Below are 20009 nucleotides of genomic sequence, written 5' to 3' on the forward strand. Positions count from 1 at the left end.
CGTGGCCTTGAGAATATGTTTCAATTTATTAAGCCAAACCAAAGGACTCATTATTTCAGAAGAGGGGCACGGAGTGACACACAGAATTGGTTATTAATGGAAAGTCTCTGCCACAGGGCAGTTGAAATTTAATGATATCCTACAAGAAAATATGATGGTGTCACTTTCCCAAAAGTCATGCGAAATGTCAGCGTTTTAAGGTCCCGACGCTAATTTTATGCCCGTGCACAGTAATGTTTGGGAGCGCGTTTAGGAAACACGGCCCAGTGCCTGTGCTGATTATCCCCCTCACCTTCCTTGTGCTCTCAAATGGGTTTGTGCAGCAAGCGATTTAATCTCTAAGTGTAGGGAACATTAGTGGAGAGAGAGAGAGAGAAGACAGAGGAACACCACAGTGCATTTCTCAGAGATAAGGCTTTCCAAGTCAGATGTTACCTGTTAATCCAGGGCCGACCGACTCCGGCACTTGACTTTGCCTCTCAGCAGGAATTTGGTAATGGCTAATTTTCATCTCGGAATTAAAGAGCAGAAAAGAGCAAAGCCAAGTGGGTGTGAGCGGGTTTAGCGGTTCTGCGGTAGATAGCTGTAACAATCCTGTAACACGTGTGTATTCACCATGCCCATATGCACAACATATGCACATTTAAGTCACTCTTATGGAATTTGCCCACTACGGATCACAGCACACATTTCGAACTGAGGTCTAAATGTGTACACATGCTGTAAAGGTAGAATTGCTTTCCCTTTCATTGCTTTTGTCTTGTTTTTGTTTTCTTGTTTTTATGCAGTTTGCAAGGCAGTGATGTATTGATATTCCTCAAACAGCTGGTTTAGAGTTTCCAACCAAAACTTTAAATCGCAGCTTAGCTAAAAATGGGATATTTTTCACTTGCTGCCTTGCAATCGCTGATATTTCCTTAAGGGAATGATCTATCTGTCTGTCTGTCTGTCTGTCTGTCTGTCTGTCTGTCTGTCTGTCTGTCTGTCTGTCTGTCTGTCTGTCTGTCTGTCTGTCTGTCTGTCTGTCTATCTATCTATCTATCTATCTATCTATCTATCTATCTATCTATCTATCTATCTATCTATCTATCTATCTATCTATCTATCTATCTATCTTGCATCCTGTTTGACACTCATCATAATATTTGCATACTAAGCAGTGATTAGTCTCTTCTTTCTTATCCATTCTTTTTATCCATACATAAGTTTTTTTTTGGCATTCTTGCCTTTATTTTCTAGGACAGTACAAGAGTGCACAGGAAGACGTGGTAGAGGACAGAGGGCAAACAGGGTCGTATGGGACTACAGACTCCGACCTAACTGACCTATATCTTTTTACCTAAAAAAATCCTTGGTGCTCTTATTTTTGATCATCATTCTGTTTTACAGAGTTAGTGATACTTTAACATTTTTAAAGAGGTTCTTCAAACTGGCCACTTTCGGTTAGGTCAGTAAAAACAGTTTGCTGTTGAAATATTTAATGGAATGCAGAAGAGAGAGCAGACAATGCAGTTTTAAAGATTCACCTCTGATTAATGCACTGTTGTCTCCATTTATGAGACTGAAAGGTCATAACCACTCCCCTGGAAGGAGGCAACTTCTTCAGCCCCATTGGCAGGTCAAATAAAATGTAATTGTCTGCTGTAGGTAGCGGAGAGGGAAACTGACATCCTCCACGTTTTAAACATTCAATTCTCCTGCTGCGAGGAACACAGGTTTGCAAGGACACAGGCTTCACCTGTCAATATATCACAGTGACTGGCTAGCCAAATGCTGCAATGCTTTCCCCCCTCACTCTCCCTCCTCCGGCTCAGTGCCTTCATTGGAGAAATCAGCTGAAAGGTCCACTGGGACCTCAATTCAAACACAGCAACTTGCAACATATGGCACATTTTCAGCTCCCAAGGTCAATTAAAGCTATTTATTGAGAGAATGTTGCTAAATTTCCCAAGGTTTGCACTCAATTCATTGCAGAGTGCCTTGTGTATCATATTAAAAATCAGTGGAGTGGTTTACACTCTCCTTGTCATGACTCCATCAAGGACATCAAAAGCTTTTGAAAGTGGTTCGAGACATTTTATCTTCTCTTATCGCAAACATCTCTTTTCGCTTTTCCCTTTTCCTCAACGCAGCCGTTCACAATACAAATCTAATAACATGTAAATTGGAGATAAGCCCAGATCCCTCCAAGTAATATGTTTTACATTTATAGTTTTGTCAAGTTGATTTCTGAGCCCCTGTTTTAGCAGCACAACACATGAGGACTGAGAGAATTAACAGGAAAGGTGATTTATCATTGCTACCACACTGTCAAGGACTCCCACTGCTGCCACAGGAGGGAGGGACAGCATGCGCGCGTTTGTGTGTGTATGTGCACATGTTTACGTGTGATTGTGAGTATGTGCGTTGTTTTAAATTATGGCATTTCATTCCAAATGCGTCGTATTTACAGCGTCCCATTTTTATTTGCTGCTCCTATTATCCAGCGAAACAGTTGCGCATGAAATGTTATTTGTGACATGGCTGACCTAAAAGGATTTCATAAGGATTTCATTTTTGAGGCAGAAAGCTGCAAACGGACCTGTCACAGCTGCTGCGGGCAGCCCCGGTGGAGAAATATCACCTGGAAAACACAGCTCTCTCCTTCGCTCTCTTCATCATGCTGGCGTCTGGCATTGTAATTAAGTCCAAGTCAATGATTCTGGACCAATGGCAGGAAATAAACAGCTAAACCCTGGCCAAAATGGAGTGCTAGAAACAAGAGAATGCTAACAGACACAATTGCACTCAAGTGTGGCAAATGTAAATGGAAACTGACCAAAAAAATGGCAAATTTCGGTTATTTGAGAGCTGAATTGGTCATTTGAGATGAAATGTGCTGTTTGCTTTCTAATGCATGACAGATTGTTTCCTAGTAACAAAGCAATATGAGCCACCCTGTGATCCAGTATTGTGTTTGCGGCGAGGTCCTGCTGAGTCTAAAGCAGAAGTTGGTTTTAGCAATGATGTATTATTAATGCCAACACCAAATCCAGGAATACAGTGGCTGCAAACCAAATACAGGCTTCTGACATCCAATTCTCCACTATTGTTTCTCATTTGCTGATTCGCTACATGTTTGGCATCCAAAGAATCAGAGCCATAAATGAGACAAAGAGACAAAAACATACTGTGTATATAGCATATTCTGGGATGTAATAATTACATTAAATTCATATAATTCACTCTGTTTACATGAGCTGTTAATGAATGCACAAAACAATGCCATCAAACAGCACTAAAACAAGTTTTTCTTAATTATTATTTTTTTGACTAAAAGCAAATGCACATTTAATATTCGGCCGCCCATTGTTGGTAATGATCTGGAGTAAAAGGCTATTTAAATCGGGGAGAGATTGGTGGAGACCCTCCATGGATTCCCAGCACTCCTCTTGGCCTTTCCTCCGTCCAAGAATTTCGAATCGTAAAGTCTTAATAGTGGCGGCTGATATTCAACTGTTGGTTGGCTGAATGTTTCCAGGGCATTTGCAGATGCTCGGAATAATCTCTTATGTTTTGCTGCAATCTGCTGCAGAGATGGTTGAAATAAATACTTTAAACTAATTAATGTAGGACCAGCTGTTACCAAGCCTTGGCTGGCGTTAGTGAATGCTGATGGCAGAAGAGGGGCTCCTCAAGTCGTGCCGTGTTTGTGCATGATTTAGGGAGTCATATAAACACGTATTAATTCTGTATGAGGGCCTGATTCTGGGGTTTAATACTTGAACTGAAATGCATGAGAAATAGATTTCTAGGCTTTTTAATTACTAGTATATAAGGATTTAAAGCAAATGTTGTAATGCCTTTTAATACACCTTATAATTAGTTGTATTATCTTGTAAAATATAATATAATATAATATAATAAAGAAAAATATTGCCCATAATTAGTTTAAACAAACACTTACAATAAATTTATAAACCACGATGTATAGCTTATCCCATACCGTTTGTGCTTTGAATTAATGAACAAGAATTTTGTTAGTGTTTAATTAAATTTGAGGTATATAAAAACATTATAATGATTTTTACAGATTTTCTCATTTAGAATATTCGATCTAAATTGCAAATAAAAAACTAAAGTCAGGAAGTGAATTTATGCATTGCAATATTAACAGTATATGTATAAAAATAGATATTCATTTTGAAATTTGCTAAAGATTAAATTTTACAGTGTAAAATTATTAGTGTTTTGAAGATTAGCATTAAGTGGGTGTTAGATGACAGCAAAAATGTGATATAATGTAAAAATGGGGGAAATTAGCATGCTCAAAATGGTACACACATATATTTGTGCATCCCTAAAATGAATACACTGTATATCAAAAGGCATTATCAATTCATTCATAATGCTTTATATTAATAGAACGTATTATTGAGATATTCTTTTTGTTCTTGTCATTTAGACAGTCTGAATCATCGTGTTGTGTTCTGTTAGTTGGTGACATGGCCTGTGTGTTTTCTCGTTTTGTAGCAGGCAGAATGTTGTGAGACTTCTGCTGTGATTGGCAGCCCGCTATGACAGCGTTAAGATAGTGTCAGCACAGGGCTGTGTGGTTTAAAGTGAGTTATGATATTCTGTGTGTACATGTTTGGCCATGTGTGTGTGGAGATGGATTCGGGGGGTTATGAGGCCTTTACGTGTGTGTAGTGATGGATGCAAGCCTATGATAGCCTGTATAAGGCTGTGGCTGTTAAGATAAATGTGGAGTTTTGATGGCCTCTGTGTGCGTATGTGTGTGGAGAGAGATGTAGAGTTATGATTGGCCGTGCAGCAGATGGCAGAGGTCTGCCCTAACGGAACTGATGAATGGCAGATGATGTCATCAGGGCACTGACAGGCACTGGTGGCTGCTCACAGGAAGTGAGCAGGAATCTGCTTTACATTTCAGACCCACTGGACATCTGCTCAGTGTCCACACTCACGTTATTCTCTTTCAGATGCAACTCAGATACTTTTTTAATACTTTAACTAGAAAACTTTTTTAATTTAGGTAAATTTTTTTAATTTACTGTAGCCTAGTGGTTAAAGATCTGGCTGGTAACTGAAATAATGCAGGTTCAAACCTCAACTATATCAATAATTTACAACAAAACATACTTAAATATGAATTTTGAATGATGCATCATCTAAATATGAATTTTGAATGATGCATCATCCAATATATTATTACAGCAAATGAATTGAAACATTTGTTCATTTAGTTTTAATGCATCCCTGAATCTAAAATGTATATATAATAATTCATTTTAAGATATAATAAAATATATGTACTATTTAGTTCACTCAAATTGAGTGATGGCAGATTTGAAAAAAATATTTATATATTTTATTTAATAAATAAATAAAGTGTGTGTGTGTGTGTGTGTGTGTGTGTGTGTGTGTGTGTGTGTGTGTGTGTGTGTGTGTGTGTGTGTGTGTGTGTGTGTGTGTGTGTGTGTGTGTGTGTGTGTGTGTGTGTGTGTGTGAGTGAGAGAGAGAGTAATACACACCTCTGTTCTTCTGCTCGACAGCCAGTTGTTTCTCCAGGGTTTCTCTGAGCTCTCGCTCTCTAAACAGCTCCATCTTTAGCTCTGTAGATAAGAAATATTGTCATTAGACTGTAGATCTTGAAATGAAACTTTAATGCATGGAATTATTAAATAATGAATTACAATACTTTTGAAATAATAATACAAAAAAAAACTAACACTAGAATTTTCATTTTTTTATTAGTATTATTGCAGTGCATGTGTCCATGTAGCTCATGGTCAAACATGGCAATAGGAACGCCAAGGTCATGGGTTTTAATTCCACGAAACATGCTATTAAAGTGTGTTGCATGTATTGTAAATGGATTTGGATTGAAGTGTCTGCCAAATGCATAAATGTAAATGTAATGCATATTGATTGTAACATAACTGTATACTACACTAAAAAGGGGATTACATTTTTTTTTCTAATACGAGGTACTTCAGATTCCTTTCATTTACCAGCATAATGTTTAATAAGTTGACATGGTGATTAATCTTGGAAAGCTGTTTGTAAAGACATGCTGCACACTTTACAGTGCTCATCCCAGCGTTTTCTCTCCTTATGACATTCAGCTGGAAGTCCCAGTGGACTAGGTGATAAAATATATACTCTTTAATGTGCCAGCCCCTGTTTTTATTTGTCTGGTAGACATAAAATCCTTTTTCTTTTATTTCCAGAGGGTTTTAACGGCAGCCCCACCTGTGACATTTTACACCTGCACATTTATGTGTCAACCATCGACTGAGAGAAAATAAATGATATTTATTTTCCTCCTCTGTTTTGCTCTACCAGGTTCCTCTTGAATCTCTTCCAATCATATTGATTTTTTATGCACCGATTCCTTTGAGGGAGTTAATTCATTTGCCCAGAATGGCATTGCCAGTCTGCTGAGGGGGCGGCAGTAGTGTTGAAACATGGTCAATGAGGGTTCACCACCTTGTGCCATATGGCCTTTGTTGAGAAGCCAGGGCCCTTGATAATCTCAGCTAGCCATATGCATCTGCTTGAGTGCAGTTTTTTTCCTATCAGAGAGTTTCCGTGCCATATGGAACGGGTGGGCTTTGTCTCCCAACATATCCATGCCCTCAATGCTACCGAGAAACACATAATTTCCAAAAATGCAAATGCCTTTTTCTTAGAAGGGCCTCTCATTTTATCTGTATGTAAAATCTCTCAAGCATTTATAGCGCCTATAAATACAGAAGCATCAATAATAGAGTGCCGTCTGACACTGACAGAATGGGCTATCAATCATATGTGCTTGATTGGGCATGCTTGTATAGATGTTAATTTTACATCTCACAAACAATCTGGGTGTATAAACACCAATTCAGGAAAATAATGATTTATTTTACAGCACAGTACTACATGAAGTGTGTCATCTGTTGTGCTGAATGTGTATGTTTCTCTGCTTGCCACCAGAAGAAACCCCCATGTGCACGCCGACGGCGAGAGACGGCTATGAGAGGCTGTCGTTTGCAGGTCAGACTTTACCTCCAGGATTCCCCTCACCATTCCTCTTCCCTGATGGGCTGTCGTCTATAGAGACCCTTCTGACTAACATCCAGGTAAGAGACCTCTCTGTCAGAAGATATTTAGCAGAAGGTGAAATACGCCATGAATGGTCTTTCTTGACCCAGTTCTCCCTGGTTGATTCAGATGGTCTTCTAACTACTAATTAGTGAATTGGTCAAATTCAGACTATTCACAAAGCATTAATAAAATGCTTGACGACAAAAATGTGTTATGTTGGGAAACCAGCTAAGACCATCAAAGGCTCTCAGCCTGGTTTAGGCTGGGTAAGACTGAATTTCCCTCAAATGGACATTTGAAAATGGTATTGAGTGTTAAGGTGTTTTTTTTTTACCTATTGAAGTATAAGACATCCAAAGAAACTGTTGACAACATCTGAAATAAATGTTATATAACCAAAAAGTCATTATTGAGTACCGGTAATATGATGATTCCAACAAAATGTGTCCCTTGAATTTTAGCAGGCTATCTGCTGTTTGCTATAGTAATGTTCTATTTTATCCCACTGTGGATTGGCCAGCTGAAACATGTCATGATCTTATAACGTCACGTGTCATAACTCAGTGAACACCGGTGATTCTGAAGATTACACATAATGGAAGGAGATGGCACATCAAGTCCTTTATCACAATTTATGGCAGTCTAACGCCAATGTTTGGAAAATATTGTGAAAGGAGGCTGATGTGCAGTGATATTAGCATCATGCTTGAGGTTAAGTCAAACATTCATACAGTAAGAAATATTCATGCTGTTTGCATTTAATCATTTAGAAGATACTTTAATTCAAAGCAACTTTCAAAAGAGGAAAAACAAACAATTTCCAATATTGATAATAAGAAGATTTTTTTTCTCGGAACACTAAATCAGCATATTATAATAATATGCATTAAAAAACAATTATTTTTAATCAGAAGTGCCTTTACTAATTTAATACCCGGTGCAGTTGCCTGTGGCAGGTTTGAAAAAAAGTTGAAATACTAGTTTTCTGGGTGCTCCTCCAGCTGATGTTTTTCCCCATCAAAACAAATGCACAACCGCATGTATTCACCACGATTCCCTTGATCACCACTGTGGTTGTTATACAAGTGAGACCCAGTCAGAAAGATGAATGTAGTTGATTAACACCGCCTCTGAGACTAATGATGTGGGTACAGTATGGGGAGTGAGAGGTTTGCTCATTGCTCTTGTGATATGGCCATCAGATCTATCGCACTGCTTTCGGCCCCATTGTTAATTAGCAGGACTCAGTTCAGTCAGTCATCTTTAATCATGATTTCAGGGTAATGTTTTGATTGAACATTCATACACAAATCAACAAAACGAACCCAAGCAGAAAATTGAGATAAAGCAACTTAGTCTAAATTGGGGTCATACGAATGAACAATTAGTATGATATAGCCCATTGCATTTGGCTTAATTGCATGTGTACAGGGAATAATTGTTTTGAAATGGTCACCGCGCTGTTTGCACGGTAAATACCTTGTGTTGTTTTGAGACAAACTGCTGTTTAGTTCAAGATTTGATCGTTCTTATACAATCTGCTGCTTCACAAACTGACAAACAGTAGTTATAGTTTAATTAAATCTTATATTGTGTCCATGACATGTTTCTGTTCATTTGAAGAAAGCCAGTTCATCCAAAAATGAAAGTTCTGTTATCATTTGTTCACCCTCATGTGTTGTTTTGAATACCATCGTCATTGACATTGACTTTTGAAAACAAGTTTCTTCAAAGAAAGTTTTCGAACTTCGAGTGCCACTGCTTTATCATAAAATAAAGCATTCATATAGTTGATTGACTCCTGAGTAGATGTGTGTGGTCTTTTTATAAAGTGAGTTTGTCTCCTGCTGCTGAAGGGTTTACTGAAGGTGGCAATTGATAACGCCCGCGCTCAGGAGAAACAAGTGCAGCTGGAGAAAACAGAGCTAAAGATGGAGCTGTTTAGAGAGCGAGAGCTCAGAGAAACCCTGGAGAAACAACTGGCTGTCGAGCAGAAGAACAGAGGTGTGTATTACTCTCTCTCACACACACACACACACACACACACACACACACACACACACACACACACACACACACACACACACACACACACACACACACACACACACACACACACACACACACACACACACACACACACGTAGTGTTTCCATGTTTTATGGGGACTTTCCATAGACATAATGATTTTTATACTGTACAAACTGTATATTCTATTCCCTTACACTAACCCTACCCCTAAACCTACCCATCACAGAAAACTTTCTGCATTTTTACATTTTCAAAAAACATCACTTAGTATGATTTATAAGCTGTTTTCCTCATGGGGACCAAAAAATGTCCCCACACGAACAAGGATTCCAGATATTGCCATCCTTATTACATTTTGTCCCCATAAGGTAGGGTTTACCAGGCCACACACACACACACACACACACACACACACACACACACACACACACACACACACACACACACACACACACACACACACACACACACACAGTTACTAACGGTGCTCTGGGTAAGTTTTGCAATGAATATGTACATCGTGGCCAATTTGTTCCCACAATTAATATGTCAAAAATGTTTGTTCCCTCATTTTAAGTAAATCGTGTGCACCGTGCACAATATAATATTTTGTCCAGTTTTACTAAATTGTGGCCACACTGGAATCATTTCTTCCCTTGTTTTAATTAAATCAAACAGATTAGTTCAGTGTGGCCACGATTTACTAAAACGAGTGAATTAATTAAGTCATAGGAACAAATTCTTAACTCTATCCCCGCCATAGACGGAAATTTCCTGCTTTCCATGTTTTCACTGTTATATGGTAGGGGGCGCTATGACACATCTTCTGAAAGAGTAGGGATTCTGATCTAAACTCAGGTGAAGAAGAAGCAGAAACAAGCGATAGCATATGTAAGCAGATGCATATGTAAAATAATGCGATCAACATTAAACAGCATATAATTCTAAACGGTCTAATGTTACTGAATGATATGTCAACCCAGGATGAGGTATAGGAAAGTTTTGGGGGTGTTTATAGACTCGATCTACTCCATTTATGTTTTGAACATCGTTCTGAATCCAATCTGGATGTTGTCTTTGAAAAAATGTTTTTCTCTACTTTTTGCTCAAAATGTTGCTTTAAAAAAGAATTTAGAATGCATTAAGCTAGAATAAAACAGGATTTTTTTTTTTTTTAAAGCAGAAAGTCTGTTCTTTCTTTTGGCATTGTATATTTAGATATTCATACAGCAAAAGTATTCTGGGGACCATTCAAATTTTGTGAAAATGATGGTGTACATTACATACTTTAAATAAATGTTGTTCTTTTGAACTTTCTATTCATCAAAGAATCCTGAAAAAACAAAATGTATCAGAGTCATAACTGATAATATTTGGAAATGCTACTTGTGCGTCAGATCTGCATATTAGAATATTTTCTGAAGGATCATTTGACTGAAGTAATTCTAGGCATCAGTTTTTCATCAGAGGCTTTTGGTGGCCTTTTTTTGTCGTGGGCTTATAAGCCAACCGACCACAAAAAAAAACAAAAAAACTTCATAAATGCCAATTTTCAAAGCATAGAACAATTTGTGCAAATAGTGCATTAAAATAACCTGAACATCTATGTTACAAACACAGTTGTTAATTACAAGTACACAAAACAAAGTAATAGAGACAAGGTCATAAATCGAGCAGAATGAGACATATTCACATTACGATCAATACATGAGCACATATTGATTATGTGTGCAGAAGTGCTTTTGGGAATACAGTATATTACAGTAACTGCATAGACAATGAAAATGAAAGATATACTGTACTAAACTTTTATTCGAGTGAATGTGGTTGAACTCATGGAAATATGAATAAATAATTTATATGGTAAATGTTTCTTAACGAGCCACAATATTTCTCGAGGGAAGGCCATGATTGGACTACAGATTGATAATAGTTTAGCTAATAATTTCCAACTCTCTTTGAGATTAAAAGTGATATGTGTATTACAGATGGCCTCTAGTTACATACTCTATTGTATTTTATTATTGCATGAACATATAATTATGAATCTACATTTTGGCATCAATAAATGATTTAGATTTTTTTTCTGCACAAAAATATTGTTAAGTGTGATTTAATAGTCTTATGTTCTGTGTATTTATCCTACATAATGAATCAAATTGAGCTTATTAAGCCAGTTTCACAGAAGGTTCCTTATAAATATGCCTACAGCCCTCCAGCTTTCTTCTGTTTAATATTCAGCGTGCCTCTCTCCTCTCCTTCTTTACAGAAAGTTTCCTTTAACCTCGTCTCATTGGCATTTTAACCTAGGTTAATCCAGGTTATCGCTGGCTCAATTATTTCTCTAATGACACAGTCAATTTCTCATTGAACATTTTTTCCGCTGCAACTTTTCTATGAATATTTCCTCACTGACAGAGTTTGAAAACCAGCTCTATACCTCTGCAAATGACTGGGGTCCTTGACTGCTGCTTTTCTGTGTTCTTTGCACACAGCGATCATTCAGAAGCGATTGAAGAAGGAGAAGAAAGCGAAGAGGAAATTGCAGGAGGCACTGGAGTATGAGTCTAAACGACGAGAGCAGGTGGAGCAAACCCTGAAACAGACATCACCCACAGAAACTCTCAGATCACTCAACGGTGAGACAACTTACCTGTCTAATGTTGACATACTTCAGTTTGTTAAAGGGTGTATTTTTGCCATTTCATGTGGATTCCTAGATATGGAATTTGCCATGTTGATAAAGGTCACTTCATGTAAATATATATTTTATGCATTTGCTGAGAATAATCGGATGAAATGTGCTTCAGTATGTTAGAGATTACTACAAAACAAAACCTTCACTTCAGGGTCAACCCTTTATTACAAGGGTTTATTTTGGGATAATGACCAGGTGACTATAGAATACATGATCCCAATGAATACACACCGACTGACCAAAAAAAACAAAACATAAATGGGCATGAAATATTCAATAGTCAAAAATGTATTTTTTGAAGAAGAGAAAAAAAGGAATCATAAAAGAGACTTGAATTTTGCACATTTATCTAGAAAATGTGTTTTGGACAAATTGTACTGTAAACAGAGTTCAGAGGTCAAATTTTTGACTGACAAAAAATCTGTTATATAATGTGAGAATTTTGCAGTATGATGAAGTGTGTGATAAAAAACATATCTTCCATAAAAAAAGCATTTTCTTTTCCAAATCTGGTTCTTTCTGAGTGTTTGCCGTCAAAGTAATTTGAGCAAAGTTTTGTTAAAGTGTTGCTATTATTAACTAAAATTAAATCAAAACCACTAAATGTTTTAGATTTTTTGTTAAACTAAATAATGCTTTGATAAAATAAAAAATATATATAATATGTCCGCTGAACCTTAGAAATGTTGCCTTGTCATCTAACTGAAATAAAATATAAAGTGCTAAAATTACTAAAACTAAGATAAAAATAAATTAAAACTGAATAGAGATATAAAACTAATATTAAATTATAAAAGCACATAACAAAAATTTAAATTAAAATGAAATTTTAACAAAAAAAGCTAATTCAAGATATTATTAAACTCTAGAAAGCATATAAATAATATTGAAATAACACTGCATTTTTTTACATCCTCTAAAAGGTTTAAAATGTTGAATGAAACAAGTATATTCTGCATTAGCTACATCTGTTCCAAGCAAGATCTATAAGATCAGGGTAACGTGGCGAAATCCTCTGTTCAGTATTCATAACACTGCTCATCCATTGGTCGAAACTTTGCCCTGACCCGAGCGATCTGCTGAGCACATCCACCCATCAAGAAAGACGAGGCTAGAAAACTTTCCTAATTAAGCGCAGATGTCATGGATGTTTAATCGTCATTATCTTTTCATTTTGCCAGACTCGTTGACCCAGGAGATAGAGACTGACCGCAGCAGTGGCAGAACAGATGCTGAGAGGACAATACAAGGTACGTGTTTTTCAAGAGACTATAAATCTGGGCTCAGCTCCGGTATATGAGCCTCGCTTTAACTCCGGCTGCTGTTCATGCATGCAGCCTGCCATCTGGGCCGCAGATCCTACAGTTCAAGACAAAGGTCAAGATCAGTAGGATCTGTCAAGAGAACATTTCTGAACATTCATTTTCATATATTATATTCAAAATATATGAAATTATGACAGTGGCATGGTCTGCCGAATTGGAGAATTGAAGGAGTTTGATGAGATATTAAACAAGGAACAAGGAGAAGATTAAACATTAAACAAGCCCACTGAGTCAATTAAAATTGTACTTTTGTTTTGAACTTTTTACCAGTAGGAATGTATTAAAATATTATTAAAGGGATAGTTCAACCAACGATTTTTATATTATTTAATCATTTACTCAACTTCAGGTACTTCCAAACCTCTTTGAATGTCTTTCTTCTGTAGAACACAAAATATATTTTGAAAGGTTTTTGATTTTTTTTTTCTCATGCAGTGAAAGTCAATTCGGGTCCAATGTTGTTTTGTACAGTACATATATATATATATATATATATATATATATATATATATATATATATATATATATATATATATATATATATATATATATATATATGGTATTTAGCTCAATAGATGGAGGTAAAGGATAATATTATATGGATAGAATCATCTTAAAGATAGACCCCCTTGACAGTAAGACCCTTTCTGTTGTGTACCTCAGAGACCAATCCAGTTTAATGAGCATAATAAGAAGTTTCATTATCTGAAGATGACCCACAGTGGAGCACAACACGCCCACTTAAATAAATACACACACACTTTATTGGTTTATGTGTATTTATGGACCCGGTTTAGTCTGGTATTGTTTCACAGAAAACCACTTGCCCATTTGCAAATGTTTTAGTCACACTCTTTTAACTACACCTTAAGTGTTAAGTCGCTCATCGCTCTGATGTCTATTTTAATTGTACCCAGCAGCACATGTGATAGAAAAAACGTCGTCTTGAGTGGTCTCAATTTCCCTTTGAAAATAGTGTGTGGAAATTGCTATGAAATATGGGAAATGGCATTTTAATACCCCGTCGCAAGTAAAAGCCCCGTAACCCAGTTTGATTAGCCTAGTTAATTTTTTTGTGTGTGTGTGAAGGAAGTTTTTAGTAAAAATAAATGGAGATCCAGTGCAAGGAGTATGATTTTGCCCAACTAAATCAAGTGACATTGACTTGATGAACAGGAAATCATTATTTTTTTGAGCATATAATGTCATTAGCATTATGATGGTTCTTATGTCTAAAGATTAATAATTTTCCAGCATTAATTGCTAAAGTTAGTATAAGCATGGAGGGGAGAGAAGCTTGTTCATTACTACTTGATTTTGAAAGTAGTTCCTTTGAGCAGACATATTGTGAAATTTGATATATTTAGGTCATATAATCTGGAGAAAAACATATGTATATTTTTACTGACAAGACCGTAGTCATTTCTCCACAAGATGCAATCATTTCATAGGTTTTATGGTCAGCGCCCTTAAAGAATTTACTTAAAAACTGGCCACAGGAATTGTGTATGTGTATTAAAATAGCATGTGTGTCCGTTCAATTATCTCTGTGTTCATGTCATGGTTACTGTGGACTACAACCAGTGTGGCATAATTACTCTTAAATGGCAAAAACATAAAAAAGGGTGCTGATAAATTATACTTGCATGTGAGGGGAAAATTCTATTCCAATCTGTATACAAAAAAACAAAACAAAGAGACGTGCTATAATTTCAGCACTTGGCGGTTGGGAAAAAAAATAATAATGAGAGCATAATTTCAGAGAACTAATTATTTCTATTTGTCTTTTGTCACACTCTGTAATTCTGCTATATTAACACAGTCTGTGTTTATTAATTGCTTTTCCAGTGTTTTGAATCCATTCCAAGAATAAGCTTGACTGTTTTTCCTGGCTCCTTGCTTCTGGGAGCACATCTCGCCACTAATTCCTTGTGATACCGAACATAATATCTCCCCGGTATCTCTTCCCGATGCTCAGCGCGCGCCTCTCAATGTTTTCTGCAAGTTTACAAGACCCTGTGAGGGGAGATAAAGTTTTTTGTTGCTTGATAAAACATCAAAACAGTTAAAGTGGAATTAAAATTAAATGAATGAATGTCACTGAAGCAAAAAAGGCAGTAATTAATGGTTCCCTTAATTGTCTTCATAAAATATTTGCATGGGCATAATTTGCATAATTTACATGTATTAATTAATCTTTCAAAGGAATTTTATGCTGAGAGAAGCCAAAAATTCCTTTGTTTTATTTAGTATCTAATGAAATATTTATCCTCTTTAATGAACTTTTCATCTTGATTTGAATATAAAAATGCCAAAGTTTTAACATATTTTAATGATGGGGTTCTTTCATAAAACAACATGGCAGTCATTCGATTTTTCTCACTCAAGAAACATTCCTGGCACTGTTTGCACAAGCTAGTTTAGCTACACTCCATTTGACCCAGAATTAATATGCTAATTTGTACATTTAAGATTAGCTTTCTGCTTGTTTTTGTTGTCGTTTTTCTCATGTTGTTTAAATTTGACTGTGGTATTTTAATATTTTAATTGTATATTTTATAAATAATTTAGGATAATAGTTTTGGTTTTATTTTTGATTTGCTTTATTGAATATTTGCTGTTGTTTTCTGATATCAAAATACTGTACTATCTCCAGCACCAAATATTGTGCAATCTGATAAATTAAGACAATCAAAATCACATGCATTTATCATGATCTGAATAAATATGTATATAGCATTTATATAATGGGGTAGATAATGTGGATGAAGCTCTTCACATGCCCTGTGAGCCTAGAGCCATATATTTGATTATATTCAATATTTATCAAGATCACAATATTAACCCTTTAAAACCTGTAAGAGCCGAGTCAATGGCAAAATGCATACAAAATAAGGCATGTTGCAGCTCTATGCACAGGCTGCAATTAATCAATTTTCATCAGATTACTGGATTCACATGAATCAATATGTATATATGTCAGAGTTAAATTAAATCACAAAGCATAGATTTAGGAATGTACATCTAATAGTAAAAGAATAAAATACTTCTCTTCTTTTTTTTTACACAAAATCAATGGAACACATAATCAAAATGTGGTATCGCTGAGCAATCCCAAAAAAGGCAGATTATAAACGGAATGGTAACACACATCACTTATGCAGCAGATACAGTATCTGTCACACCAAATCTCGTTTCAACCAATTCCAACACAGAGCAACCTCGATCAGTCCCTACTTTTGCTCATCAGAATATAATTTTATTTGCACTGTCAAAGGGAGAAAACCCTGCTTAAATGCAGTGATGCAGCATTCCCGAACACAGAGGAAATGTTCTGCTTATAAATGTCAAACAAGCTCCTGAGCCATGCTTAACAGATGCTTTTACCAGAAGAGACAAAGAGACCTGCCACCCATTCAGGCATGCACTTGCCAATAAAGGTTCGCTGGAAATGGACAAAGCTCATTAGATTGTATACGTATACAAAATAAAGGCTGCTATTTTCTCTAAATTTCATTTATGCATAGAAAGTGTCAATTATGATGTGCCTTCATGAGGGCAATATTATGTTCTTTAAATGTGACATACATTGATTTGGGGTTTACAATGGTGTAATTTGTGCAATTGCATTGCATCACTGTTACTTATCCTTGCTTTACTGCTCTGTTCTGTTCTGTATACTTACTTTGTCTCTCCCTTTATCAATAGCAGATGGAAGACTCTTTCTGAAAACCACAGTGATGTACTAACAGCATGGTGTTGAAGACTGGCAGCGTGTATCGTATGAAGATTCTCCAGAGTCCCCTCGCAGGGTAATTTAGTTACAGAAACAGGTCAATCGCTCGTAGAGGTGCATCAAGGGTTTATGCTTGGCCCGATGTGGAAGACGGATTGTGTTCGAATGTAGTATTAGGACTCTTATTCTCAATGATATAAACGTTATATTATTCCAGATGTGGGATTGGATATGATGAGTTGCCGAAGGTGACAATTTGAGCACAGTAAAATGTACCGTTTGGTACACTCGATGATAATATTTACAACAAATTCACAGCACTGAAGATTTTTTATACTGTATTTAAACCAGCGAAAAAGCTTCGAAAATTAAATCTGATTCAGAGGTTTTGTTTTGTATTAAAAAAAGAAAAAAAGAACATAAATCAATGTCATAACTATTTGCCAAGATGTTAATGATCCAAACTTGGAGAAGAACCTCTGAAAATGTGAATTTGAATATATGTTGATCAACAGAAAAGACTAATATTTGCTTTTAATGTTTTCTAAACTAGAAGAAAAAAACAATCAAGTTTCATTTCTATCATTATTGTATATACAAGAACAGAAGATAGGTTAACTCACTCACTTTGGTATTTGTATATAATGTTAAAAGTTGGTATTGTGTATGCAGTAGATCTATTAGAAGAACAATGCCAACGTTTATATTGAATTTATAGATTTGTTTTGTTTCTGAGCCATCATTCTTTCAATTCGCAGCCACTATGGTGAGGAAGCATGCAGGCATGTAAATGTGTTGTCCTGAATTCATGTTATTCAATAAATACTTAACTGTGCTGAACAAATGTACTGTACTTAGGGTTTCTTCACTCACATCCAGTAAAAGTTGATAAACAATACTATCTTATTCACAGCTACATTTTCAATTTGCAGTGATATGAATCTGAAGCTTGTATGGATTGATTTCAACTTCAGTTTATGGAAAAGTTGTATAGCCAAATGTTACCCATCATTATTACACTCACTTTGGTGTATTACTTTCAGTGAAAGACCCCTTTAAACCGTATTTAATGCATCATAATAAAAAAAATATGTATTATTCTTGTCAAAAGCTTGTCAATCTCAATAACAGGCAACAGGTTCCCATCGGAAAATTACAGACAAAATAATATTAGCCTTTTTTTTTATCTGAGATGAAAGAGGATGATAACTGGAAGATAATTATTCATAATTGACCCATGTGAATCATATTTGATAAAAATGCATATTGAATTTGGATTTTTTTTTTGTGCAGAATTATAATACTTTTTTAACCGATTATAGACGATTGTTTTTAATTGTTTTTATTTTTTTATTTTAATGCTTATTTTTTAAATGTTTTTAAATCATTTGACAGATTTTTTAACAATTGCCAGCCAAGATTGCAAACATCCACATGAGTCCTTTACACATTATACAGAAAACTAAAATCAAGTAATCATAGCAATCCCAAACTATCACATTTGAATAAAGAATGAAACAATTCAGCCAGATGACTTTAAAATTACACTGTGCTAATTAATGGTAATGTTGAATATATTAAATCATAGATTACAGGCTTTTATTGTACCAAGTAGATGTTGATGTTGGTGATGAGGCACTTATTGGATAATCAAGAAAGAATATGCGTTGAAGGATCCTTTATTAGATGGACGTATCTAATGTTATGGGGCAGCTATTTATACTATAATCATAGACATTATTTTGTCACACATTTGTCCTCAGTCTGTAACAATTCCAATGTTTATTGTGTTAAACTACATGTTAAAGTATCTTTTACCTCATCAACGAGGACTTGCCTTTTAGTTTCTTTTTATGTGATGTAAACATTGTAGCAAGACTTATGGACATATTGTTCCTTATTTCTTTCTATGGCAGTAAAGGAAACAAATATTGAAAGAATGTCTTTTTTTAAAGTGCTTTTCCCTTTTTTCTGATCTCGTCTCCTGTAATGACATGGTATGTAAGAGTGTGTGCGTGAGCGCGCTCACGCGCTTGTGTGTGTGTTTGTGTGTGTGTGCGCGTGTATGTCCGAGTGTGTTCCTGCACACATGCACTGAAGTGTATCTGTGCAAAGTTGCATGAGTGTGTGTCTGTTTTCTATTCTATGGTGTTATATATGATAATAAAATATTTGTGAGTCAATGATTATTATACTAAGCTCTTTTGCGAATGGATCACTTTGTCATTATAAACAACTTCAGAGAGAAATACTCACTGTTTGTGGTGTGACTTTACCATCAAATGTCACGGTTTAATGCAGTTAAACTCTTGAATCTATGTGATTTTACTATGGTTCAATCCAAAAAGAATTTGCAATTGTAATAAAGAGACTGAATTTTCAGCTGCAAAACAAACATCACGTATGATATTACGTAAGCTGTGTGCTTATATTTTAATCTGAAGGGCAATCAAAATTGTTCATGGTTGAGTTGTAAAACATGTGTTACTGAGCAATGACAATATCTAGCAGTATAAAACCACTCGTGCTTAGTACAGTGAGCACACTGCTCTACACAACACATGACTGAGAAATAATACCTTTCATTCATTCCAGCTGAATGGGCACAATATTCCTGGGAAAAGCCACATATTCAAAATGTGCATGAAGAAAGAAGGAAACAAGAAAAGAAACTTGCATCTTTTTGTATAATTTAATTACTTATTGATAAACTGTTAGGACTGAGCCAACCAGGGTCAATCATGTTATGAAGTACATTTTCATGCTTCCATCATATACAGTTGTGAATAAATAAAATCACAGTTTGTAAAGATGGAAATCATATTAGCTTTCTCTTAATATCACAATAAGTGGATTTTAAATAATTTCACTACTTAATGTTGAATGGATGTCCCTGACTCTTTCTAAGATGAAACTCTTGATTTAAAAAAAGAATAAAAAGTGCTTATTCATTTTTACTTAATCTAATCAAAATGTTCAAACCAAACATGTCTTCTTGGTAATATCATTTTAATTGGTAAGCATTTCATAAATTTCTAGCCCCTTTCCACTTTCTAGCTCAAAGAAAAAAGCCAATTCCTTAATGACATCATACTTATAACATCGTATTAGCAATGGATTTGATGAATCATGT

General features: G+C 35.6%; 1 protein-coding gene across 10 annotated transcripts in view; it reads left to right on the forward strand.

Annotated features, from left to right (window-relative positions):
* Positions 1 to 17720, forward strand: part of dachd (dachshund d) — a 117281-nt gene extending 99561 nt beyond the window's left edge. For 5 of the 10 annotated variants that reach the window (XM_077215603.1, XM_077215606.1, XM_077215605.1 and 2 more), the window contains 5 exons: positions 6976 to 7121; positions 8943 to 9090; positions 11613 to 11756; positions 12997 to 13065; positions 16849 to 17720. In XM_077215603.1, the coding sequence (XP_077071718.1) occupies positions 6976 to 7121; positions 8943 to 9090; positions 11613 to 11756; positions 12997 to 13065; positions 16849 to 16889 (548 nt within the window). In that variant the 3' untranslated portion in view covers positions 16890 to 17720. The remainder of the gene's footprint in view (positions 1 to 6975; positions 7122 to 8942; positions 9091 to 11612; positions 11757 to 12996; positions 13066 to 16848) is intronic. The other 5 variants (XM_077215604.1, XM_077215608.1, XM_077215611.1 and 2 more) reach the window with 2 other exon arrangements.
* The last annotated feature ends 2289 nt before the right edge of the window (positions 17721 to 20009 follow it).

The sequence above is a fragment of the Siphateles boraxobius genome, unplaced genomic scaffold (genome assembly GCF_051911475.1).
Source record: "Siphateles boraxobius isolate OS27281-9 unplaced genomic scaffold, OSU_SipBor_1 7, whole genome shotgun sequence".
Taxonomy (NCBI): Eukaryota; Metazoa; Chordata; class Actinopteri; order Cypriniformes; family Leuciscidae; genus Siphateles; species Siphateles boraxobius.